This window comes from Leptonychotes weddellii, chromosome 11 (assembly GCF_054177405.1).
Source record: "Leptonychotes weddellii isolate Sample4059 chromosome 11, ASM5417740v2, whole genome shotgun sequence".
Classification (NCBI taxonomy): Eukaryota; Metazoa; Chordata; class Mammalia; order Carnivora; family Phocidae; genus Leptonychotes; species Leptonychotes weddellii.
This window is the reverse complement of record NC_138379.1, coordinates 87,454,573-87,465,797: the sequence shown is the minus strand read 5'-3', so window position 1 is coordinate 87,465,797 and position 11,225 is coordinate 87,454,573. Positions and strand designations below refer to the sequence as shown.

The 11,225-nt window shown below is 38.7% G+C and overlaps 1 protein-coding gene across 5 annotated transcripts in view; it reads right to left on the bottom strand.

Moving 5' to 3' along the window:
- ALG9 (ALG9 alpha-1,2-mannosyltransferase) overlaps positions 1 to 11,225 on the bottom strand; it is an 88,423-nt gene that overhangs the window by 75,885 nt on the left and 1,313 nt on the right. For 3 of the 5 annotated variants that reach the window (XM_081799494.1, XM_081799495.1, XM_081799496.1), the window contains exon 3: positions 9,945 to 10,079. In XM_081799494.1, coding sequence (XP_081655620.1) covers positions 9,945 to 10,079 — 135 coding nt within the window. Of the gene's footprint in view, positions 1 to 3,027; positions 3,099 to 9,944; positions 10,080 to 11,225 lie in introns of all 5 variants that reach the window. The other 2 variants (XM_081799493.1, XM_081799492.1) reach the window with 1 other exon arrangement.

The window sequence follows — 11,225 nt, the reverse complement described above, 5'->3', positions numbered from 1 at the left end:
GACGTGGATGGAACTAGAGGGTATTATGCTAAATGAAATAAGTCAATCAGAGAAAGACATGTATCATATGACCTCACTAATATGAGGAATTCTTAATCTCAGGAAACAAACTGAGGGTTGCTGGAGTGGTGGGGGGTGGGAAGGATGGGGTGGCTGGGTGATAGGACATTGGGGAGGGTATGTGCTATGGTGAGTGCTGTGAATTGTGTAAGACTGTTGAATCACAGACCTGTACCTCTGAAACAAATAAGATATGTTTAAAAAAAAAAAAAAGTAGGAAGGGAAAAGTGAAGGGGGGGAAATCGGAGGGGGAGACGAACCACGAGAGACTATGGACTCTGAGAAACAAACTTAGAGGGGAGGGTGTTGGGCGGATGGGTTAGCCCAGTGATGGGTATTAAAGAGTGCACGTATTGCATGGAGCGCTGGGTGTTATACGCAAACAACGAATCATGGAACACTACATAAAAGAAAAAATTTAAAAAAAAAATCCGGTTTCAATTCTTTTAGATAAATACCCAGAAGTTTGATTGCTGGATCATATGGTAGTTCTATTTTTTTTGAGGAACTTCCACACAGTTTTGCACAGTGGCTATACCATTTTGCATTCCCATCAACAGGGCACAAAGGTTCCAATCCTACATCCTTGCCAACACCTATTTTTGTTTTTTGGATTTTTTTTGATAATAGCCATTCTAACAAATAGGAAGTTATAGTTCACTGTGGTTTTGATTTGCATTTCCCTGATTATCTGTGACACTGTATACCTTTTCATATTCCTGCTGGCTAAGTGTGTATCTTCTTTAAAAAATGTCTATTGAAGTTCTTAGTCCATTTTTAGTCAGATTAATAGAGTTTTTCTTGGGGGCGCCTGGGCGGCTCAGTCGTTAAATGTCTGCCTTCGGCTCAGGTCATGATCCCAGGGTCCTGGGACCAAGCCCCGCATTGGGCTCCCTGCTCAGCGGGAAGCCTGCTTCTCCCTCTCCCACTCCCCCTGATTGTGTTCCCTCTCTCGCTGTGTCTCTTGTCAAATAAATAAAATCTTTACCAAAAAAATAGGGTGTTTTTTTTTTTTTTTTTTTTTTTTGCTATTGAGTTGTAGGAGTTCCTTATATATTTTGGAATTGAACCTCTTTTCCGATTATGGTTTGCAAATATTTCCTCCCATTCTCTAAATTCCCTCTCACTCTATGGATTATTGAGGCTCCTGTTTCTTATTCATGTTTTCAATTCCTTCTTTTTTATTTTTTTAGAAATATCAAATATATTTTATGTTCTTACTTTAGTAATTCCTAGTAAGTGAAGTTTTGCATGTCAGCTGTTATTTCTGCTGGTTCTCATGTACAACGTCTTGTTCTCTTTTGTGCTTTGTGATTTATTTTTATTATAATTTCTTGTTCACTAGAACTTTATTTGTAGTAATTCTTTGACACCTGTGTTAAAGATCCAGCTCTCTGGAGAAAAGTTCCGTTTGTTTTTGCAAGTTGCCTACGGGTACTACCAATCCAGAACAATTTAAAATAAATTCTCAACTTGGGATTTGGGGGGGGGCGGGGCGGGGACCATGTAAGGTGATGTGAATTCAGTCCTGAACCAATAATGAAGACCAATGTATGGTTACAATCCTCAAAGCCGGCAACACTTGCTTCCTTCTCCTCTGCACAACCCAGAGTCAAGGCCAAAGAATTTCTGTATCTGAAGTTTTTAGTTGTTTTCCAGTGGAGTCATTTTTAATAATGATTATTAAGTCTAAATACTTTTTAAAGCATTCTTAAAATGTTAGGTTGCATCTAAAAAAAAAAGTGGCTATTTTTATTACTGCAACACTTAAATGCTCAATACTTTCACTAATATTCAACCAACCAATAGGCACTTGGTGAAAGACAATGTACTGGGTGCAAGTAAAAGCAATGAGTCCCACAATGGGAATAATTTCCTATCATCTGAGCTCAAAGGGAAGAGGTAAATCATGATTCTGTATCTTGCAATCAAAAATAAGGCTCTACTAAATCCTACCAAATAAAACACCAGTTACTCATGTATTAACCTAACTTTATATGAAGATATGGAATTTAAGAGCTTCAGGAAGGAAAGTGATAATTAGAAGTATTCCCCCCAACAGTTTGTTTCAAAACAAGAAGTCCCACTTCTTTCCTCAAAAAATTAAAAATAGAATTACCATATGATCCAGCAATCCCACTTCAGGTTATACATCCAAAGGACATGAAATCACTATCTCAAAGGGATTATCTGTACCCCCATGTTTACTGCAGTACTATTCACAACAGCCAAGACATAGAAACAACCTTAATGTCCATCTATGAATGAACGGATAAAGAAAATGTGGTATACATGTACAACGGAATATTATTCAGTCATAAATTTAAAAAGGAAACCCTACCACTTCCAACACATGGATGGACCTTGAGGGCATTATGCTAAGTGAAATGTCAGAGAGTAAAAGACAAATACTGTATGATCTCACATGTAGAATCTAAAAAAAAAGCCAGCCTTGTAAAACAGAATAGAATGGTGGTTTCTAGGAGCTGGGGAAGCATGGGGTAGAGGGGAGACAGAAGCTTAGGAGATGGTGGCCAAAAGGTACAAACTTCCAGTTAGAAGATGAATAAATTCTGGGGGATCCAGTATACAGCATGGATACTGTACATTACTAACATTGAAACATAATGAAACATAACTTGAAAGTTGCTAATACAGTAAATCTTAAATGTTCTTGCCACGAAGTGTGAAGTGATGGATATGTTAACTAACCTTACTGTGGTACTTCATGACATATACATTTATCAAATAATCATGTTGTACATCTTAAATTGACACAATGTTCTATTTCAATTATATGTCAATAAAGCGAGAAAAAAAATTTTAAGTCCTCCTTCAAATATAGTATTAGGAGCTAGGAGGAAGTCTATTTTTCTATAGTAAACACTGCTTATGATCAGAAAAAAAATCTTACGCTATATTGGGCTTCCATCATAGCACTTTTAGAAGCAAAGCTTTTATACTCACTTGTAGAAGTAAAGTTCACAGATACAGCTCACAAAAGCCAGGAGACATCGTAAAAAGTAGAAGACAAGAATCTGAAAGAAATCCAGGACAGAAGTCACAGAAACAAGAAAACTCTTAAAGATGAAACCACTTTCATTTGTCATTAGTAACAATGAACTGGCATAATCCTTTTGAAAAGCAGTATGTATCAAGGACCATACATATATTCCTACCCCTAGACCCAGTACACCTATTTCTAGGAGTCCAGCTTGCAGAAGTAACTCGAACTAAGCAGGGAAGGTTAGTTCTATTCATGAAAATGGTAAGTGCATCACTATTACGTTAGAAAAAAACTGCTTAAAAAAAACTACACGATGGGGGCGCCTGGGTGGCTCAGTGGTTAAGCGTCTGCCTTCGGCTCAGGTCATGATCCCAGGGTCCTGGGATCGAGCCCCACATCGGGCTCCCTGCTCCGTGGGAAGCCTGCTTCTCCCTCTCCCACTCCCCCTGCTTGTGTTGCCCTCTCTCGCTGTGTCTCTCTGTGTCAAATAAATAAATTTAAAAAAATAAACTACACGATGTCCGATGATGGGGAAATGGTTTAATCAATTATGCACATATATTTCATGGACTATTACACAGATCTTAAAATTTATAGTTACAGCAACAGTGGAAAAATTCATATGCTATAAAACTCATGCATTCAACATTACCTAAACAATCATAATATATTGATAATTACAGATAATTATTCAATACCAGGTAAAAATATACAATATGATATTATTCACACATCAGAATTACAGCTTTGGAAATCAGAAGCATATGAAATGACTGAAAATAAATGTAGTAAAATGGTAAAGGTGGCTGTATCAGGCTGCTGGGACTTAGGTGTATACTTTCCCTATCTTCCAAACACCTATAATGGGATTTTATTAATTTCATAACTAAGAACATCAATTTAAAAAATAAACGTAATAGGGGTTATATTTAATACCTTCCATACTATAGTGCACTGGTCTACTTAAGAGCATTGAATACTTCAGAAGATAAGCACTACTTAAATATATATCATTATTAATATTACTGCATGTAACTTAGAAATACATCCCATTTTCAGCACTATAACCAAAAAATTCCTAACAGTTCAATAAAGCAATCCAATAAATGCCAGATTAATAAAAACATACTGAAAACCTAGTAAACACTGAGCACTATTCTCAATGCTGCTAGGACTTCAGATGTAGTGAACCAGATTTTTCAGTACCATCTGCTAAATAATCCATCCTTTCTCTTCTGATTTGTAATACTGTATCTATCATATACCTTATTCCAGCATGTATGGGTCTGTTTCTGGCCTCCTTATTCTAGATCATTGGTCAAATTCTTAGTACCATATTGTTTTTATTATTATGGCTTTGTAGTGTGTGTTAGTATCTGGTTGATAAATTTCTCACTTTGTCCATTTTAAAATTTGTATTTTAAAAATCATTTCAGTTTGCCTCTCCCCCAAATTCTGTTGTGTTTTTTTTTTTTTAAAGATTTTATTTATTTATTTGAGAGAGAGAGAGAGAGCATGAGAGGGGAGAGGGTCAGAGGGAGAAGTAGACTCCCCACTGAGCGGGGAGCCCAATGTGGGACTCGATCCTGGGACTCCAGGATCACGACCTGAGCTGAAGGCAGCTGCTTAACCAACTGAGCCACCCAGAAGCCCCCTGTTGGGTTTTGATTGGAGTTGCATTGAATTATATATTAATATAAGAATCAGTATTTTTATAGGTTTGTCATTCCATCCTTAAGATGATATATTTATCCATTTAGTCAGGTTTTCTGTATCCGCTAATAAAATTCTTAAATGTACCCATTTCAGTCTTACCAAGTCTTGGGGAGCTTAATTCCTACATTCTTCATACTTTTTGTTGCTGTTATGAAAGGAATCTTGTTTTGTTTTTTTTTTTCCTGGTGGTAATTGCTGATACCGAGGAATACAACTGATTTTTGTTTTTTAACCTTAATCTAAATCTTGCTGAATTTCCTTATTAGTGTCACTGGTTTATCAGATGTATCTCTTGGATTCTCTTCCATCTGTGGTACTGAAAAATTCAGTTTACTACATCACAAAAAAAATTAAGCTTGATCTTCCTACAATTTATAAAAAATAATATTCAAACTGGAGTGACTGCCTGGCTCAGTGGAGCATGCGACTCTTGATCTTGGGGTTTGGACTGGGTGTAGAGATTACTTAAAAATCTTTTTAAAAGGGCGCCTGGGTGGCTCAGTTGGTTAAGCGACTGCCTTCGGCTCAGGTCATGATCCTGGAGTCCCAGGATCGAGTCTTGCATCGGGCTCCCTGCTCGGCAGGGAGTCTGCTTCTCCCTCTGACCCTCCTCCCTCTCATACTCTCTCTCATTCTCTCGGTCTCAAATAAATAAATAAAATCTTTAAAAATATATATATATTTTTAAAAAAATATTCAAATGTATTAAAGCCTTTTATGTGACAGGTAAAATTATAAGCTAAGAAAATATGTAAGGATATCTTTGTGAATTGTGGTGAAGGATTTCTTTTAGAAAGACCCAAAACCCACCAACTTTTAAGTGAAAAACTAATTGGCTTAACTGTATCAAAATTAAAGATTTCTGCTCAACACAAGGTCCGCAGACAAAATAGAGTGACAGCCTAAAAGATTTCCAGTATCTAAAACCTACAAGGGGTGACCATGGAGAACTTCTACAAATCAAGAGAGAAAACCAGAAAACCCAACTGCAAAACAGCCAAAGGACAGGAATACATAATTCACAGAAAAGGAAATATGAATGACAAATGAAATGTTGCACCTCACAAGTAATCAAAGAAATGCAATTAGAACGAGAAACATTTCACATACATGAGAAGGGCAAAAATTAACAAGTCAGAAATATCAAGTGCTCAGGAGATGTGAGGTGGCTGAAACATGGAACACTGTTGCAGAAGTGTAAAGTTGCACAGTCACGCTGGGGGCAATCTGGCAATACTCCATGAAATTAAGTAGCCCATATATATATGGGCTCCCACTGCTGAGTACGTAGTTCAGAGAAACTGACACCCAGATCCATAGGGAGACAAAACAGGTATTCTTGTTTAGGGTGGCAAGAATTTGGAAAGGTAACCATCACTAGGGGTGCCAATTATTACCAGATTGCCTTTCAGCAACAATCCACCCTCTTGGCTGTGCAAGATGCTGCTGGGGCTGGGGCTCTATAAGCTCTAATTCCTCCTTGTCAAGTGGTCCCCTATTGGCTTCCATTGGCAGAACCTAACAGAAAGGAGATTATAAGGAAGAACAAGAAGGGAAATCTTCATTCCAGTTCTGCTTCCTGCTCAGGTCATTGAAATAAGAGGAAGAGTGCTAGGAGGTGAAGGATTCTGTTAAACAGGTCAAATTGGAAGTGACAGTGGATACCCAAGAGGACACAGAAGCCTTAAGCATTGCATATTGTTATTTCTCTACTAAGACCTCATCCTGTACACCTTTCCTCTGCTAAGTTCAAAAAAAAAAACAGAAAGGAACTACTACTTAGGGAAGGGAAGGAGGACAGAGTTCTGTCACTTTCTAAGGTGCTACCTTTCTGATCAGTCTAAAATGCAAATGCAATCATGTCTAGCCTCTATCTAAAACCTCTGGACGGCTTCAGAACGCCCTTGGGGCGGGTGGGGGATAAAAGTCTAACTGCTTACTAGAGCTTACCAGGTGTCGTATAAATCTGGCCTCCTCCTACCTTTCAGTATCACAAAGCCCACTCCACCACTGTCTCTTCCAAGCATCAAGCCTATTTATAAAAGAAGACCATGCTGGCCCTCCTCCCAGCCTCATGGCTTTCTTCCCTCATCCCCATTCTTCCTTTACCTAGATGATTCCTAGTAACCCTCTAGTTCTGTCATCAGAGACTTCTGCTTCATGGAAGATGGATCAGCCATACTTTTCCCTTTTCCTCCTGCTATGTAAAACCAAAAACTCTGGACATTATAAGTAAAGTAAACCTACCACAACTCAAGGTAGAGAGAAAGTAGTAGACTGCCTAGGGGCTTTAAGACCAGAGGAAAAACATAATGGTAAGTTCCCTGGGTTTTCTTTCACCTTCTATATCCTAGACTTAGAACTAAAGAAGTTGGCAGCTAGAAATGCCAAAGAGCATAAACACCAACCAAAGCCTGGTCAATCTCACCAAAAGGCCAAGAAAGGGGTAGCCTAACAAGACAGAAAACCTTTAGACAATAACCATGCTACTCCAGCAAAGCACTCCAGGGGAAAAAAAAAAAAAAAAAAATGTAGCTCAACTCCCACCCATGCCATCAAAAGCCCAGTAGGAAGCCAGGACTTTCAACCTCACTGGTGGTAACAAGCTCCCTCTCTGGTCACACTGTCAGTGGAGACCACGTAGATAAATCTGGACTTCACCTCCCCACCCCACCCTAGCAGTAATGAAGTACCCCTACCCCAGTGAGGAACCTCAACTTCTACCCCCACCTGGCAATAACAAAGGTGGAGAACACCCTCCTTTCTCCTGCTAGAGTGGTATCAAGAGCAGCAGACAAAACAGAAGGCTTCAATAAGACCCAAAGATGCAGAGGAAGCATGCCGGGCCCATGAATAAGATCCAGAGTCTCATAGTCCCCCAAATGTCCACATTTCAACTGAAAATTACTTGGAAAATCTCAGACTGAATTAAAATAATCAACAGATACCAACAAGATGAAATAAAAGTTAGCATTATCTGACAAAATTGTAAAGGAGCCGTTGTAAAAATGCTTCAATGCGCAATTAAGAACACACTGGAAACATGAAATAGAAAGTGGCAGTAAAGCAACAGAATATATAAAGAAAAACCAAATGGAAATTTTAAAACTAAAAAAGTATAATAATCAAAATAGAAGCTCAACAGATAGGCTCAAGAGCAGAATGGAGGGGACAGAGGAAACAATCAGTGAACTGGAAGATTAGAAATTGCTCAATCAACACAGAGAAAATAGACTTGAAAAAAAATGAATAGGGCCTCAGAGACCTGTGGGACTATAATTAAACATCTAACATTGATATCATTGGACTCTCAGGAAAGGAAAAACAGGGCAGGGCTGACAAAAGTACTCAGAAAAATAACAGCTAAAATCTTCCCAAATTTGGCAAAAGACATAAGCCTAAAAATTCAAGGTTAGTAAATTCCAAACAGGATAAACCCAAAAATATCCATGCCAAGACCCATCACAGTTAAATTTCTGAAAGGTAATCAGGTTAGATCTCCATTAACTCCTAATTATCCTTCAGCACTGTTTAAATTAGGCTCTCCTAATATGCTATCCCATTGTACACTGTACTTTTCCTCCATAAGGCCCACTGCATTTATAATTACTTGTTCAATATTCATCCATCCTCCCCACTAACCTATAAATTCCTTGAGGGCAGGGATTTGGCCACTGTTACATACACAGCACTTAAAGTGCCTACCAGACAAAATGTGGTCCATTAGTTAGTATCCAAAACATATAAAAAACTTCTACAACTCAACACAAAGGAAAAAACAAATAATCCAATTTTAAAAATGGGCAAGGTCGGGGCACCTGGGTGGCTCAGTTGGTTAAGCAGCCAACTCTTGATTTCAGCTCAGGTTATGATTTCAGGGTCCTGGGATCAAGCCCTGTGTTGGGCTCCCAGCTCAGCAGGGAGTCTGCTACAGGATTCTCTCTCCCCCTCTCCCTCTGCCCCTCGCCCTGTGCACGCTCTCTAAATCTTTAAAAACAAATGGACAGAAGGGGCACCTAGGTGGCTCAGTCGTTAGGTGTCTGCCTTCGGCTCGGATCATGATCCCGGGGTCCTGGGATCGAGCCCCGCATCGGGCTCCCTGCTCAGTGGGAGGCCTGCTTCTCCCTCTCTCACTCCCCCTGCTTGTGTTCCCTCTCTCGCTGTCAAATAAATAAATAAAATCTTTAAAAAAAACAAACAAACGGACAGAAGACATGAATAGACGTATCTCCAAAGAAGACATACATATGGCCAACAGACACATGAAAAGATGCTCAACATCACTCATCACAAATCAAAACCACAATGAGATATCACCTCATATCTGTCAGAATGGTCAAAATCACAAGAAATAAGTGTTAGAATGTGGAGTAAAAGGAACTCATGTGTACTTGTTGGTGGGAATGCAAGCTGTGCAGCCACTGAGGAAAACAATATGGAGGTACCTCAAAAAATTAAAAAATAGAACTACCACAGGATCCAGTAATTGCACTACTGGGTATTTACCCAAAGAAAATGAAAACACTAAACTGAAAGGATATATGCACCTGAAAGGATATATGCATATATATGTGTTTACTGCAGCATTATTTACAATAGCCAAATTATGGAAGCAGCCCAAGGGTCCACTGATAGATGAATAAAGAGGTGGTATATACATACAATGGATTATTTGGCTATAAAAAAGAATGAAATCTTGCCATTTGCAAACATGTAAATACCATAGGATTTCACTCATATATGGAATTTAAGAAACAAAAATGAAGAAAAAAGACAAACCAAAAAAAAAAAAAAACAGACTCAACTACAGAAAACAAACTGATGGTTACCAAAGGGAAGGGGGTGCAATGAGGGATGAAATAGGTGATGGGAATTAAAAATACACTTATCTTGATGAGCTCCTAGTAATACACAGCATTGTTGAATCACTATATTATACACCTGAAACTAATATAACACTGTATGTTAACTATCCCGGAATTAAAATAAAAAATTTTTACAAAGTTGTTCCATTAATGTTTGCTGAATGAATAAATGATTACTCTTCAAAAAAAAAAAAGCCCTCTCCTACCTACCAGTCTCTTTTGTCCTTTTCTGAAAACTGTTCCAGAGACTCATCTCTTGATCAGGTGTAATTACTCCCAGGCTGGCCTGCCCTTACCTTATTAGTTTGTAGAATTCTTGCGTGAAATGCAGCTGGCCAGGCATGAAGCAACAGGTAAGCATAGGAACGAATTGCATAAACTGGGGAATATTCCCAAGTCTGAAACCCCTTCCCATAGATGAGGTAGTGTGTCTGAAAGTACAAAACAGATTTAGGGTTAAATTGGCCAAAAATCCAAGTTTCCAAGCAAAATATTAATAACACAAAGGTACACAGAAATGCTGAAGTTCTCAACAAGATTTGAAACTGGTAAGAATCAAAATGACCCAATACTGAAAAGTATTAGGACATTATAATTTCTACAAGATTATTGTTTGGTCAATGTCGAAAGCTTGAATTTTACACTCTACTTATTTTGTTAAAATACTCATTAGCCAAAGGGTGTCTGGGTGGCTCAGCCAGTTAAATGGCTATCTTTGGCTCAGGTCATAATCTGCCAGTCCTGGGACCGAGTCCCGCATCAGCTTCCTGCTCAACAGGGAGTCTGCTTCTCTCCCCCTACACGAAGCATTTTTTAATGCAAAATGGGATCAGAAAATTTCACCTCTGAATTTTCTAAGAAGTCAGAAGACTTACATATGTATAAATCATGAAATAGCAGTATAAGCATACTATTGAATAACATTTTTCTATTTTTAGCACATTTCATAAAAAATAACCAAAAAAGTTGAAAGTTGTCACCTCTAGGGACTAGGATTTGGCTATGAGAAGTGGAACAGAGAGCTACTGTTTTCCCTTTAAGTTCTGTAGTAGTTGTTAACTTTAAAAATTATCTCAAGGGGCGCCTGGGTGGCTCAGCCGGTTAAGCTGGGTCCTGGGATCCAGTGCCACCTCCAGCTCCCTGCTCAGCGGGGAGTCTGCTTCTCCCTCTGCCTCTGCCTCTCTGTCTCTCATGAATAAATAAAATCTTTTAAAAAAAATAAAATAAAAATTTTCTCAAAGTATTATTTTGATTTAAAATAAATTTTTAAGAAAGTTACGAATTACATCTTTTTGTAAAAAGCCCCATTTTCCTGTGGCCTTCAACAACAGGTAAATCATCAGCTTAAAATACAAAAGTGAAAATGAAGTTGCTGGGCGCCTGGGTGGCTCAGTCGTTAGGCGTCTGCCTTCGGCTCAGGTCATGATCCCAGGGTCCTGGGATCCAGTCCCGCGTCCGGCTTCCTGCTCAGCGGGAGGCCTGCTTCTCCCTCTCCCACTCCCCCTGCTTGTGCTCCTGCTCTCGCTATCTCTCTCTGTCAAATAAATAAATACAATCTTTAAAAAAAAAAAAAAGTT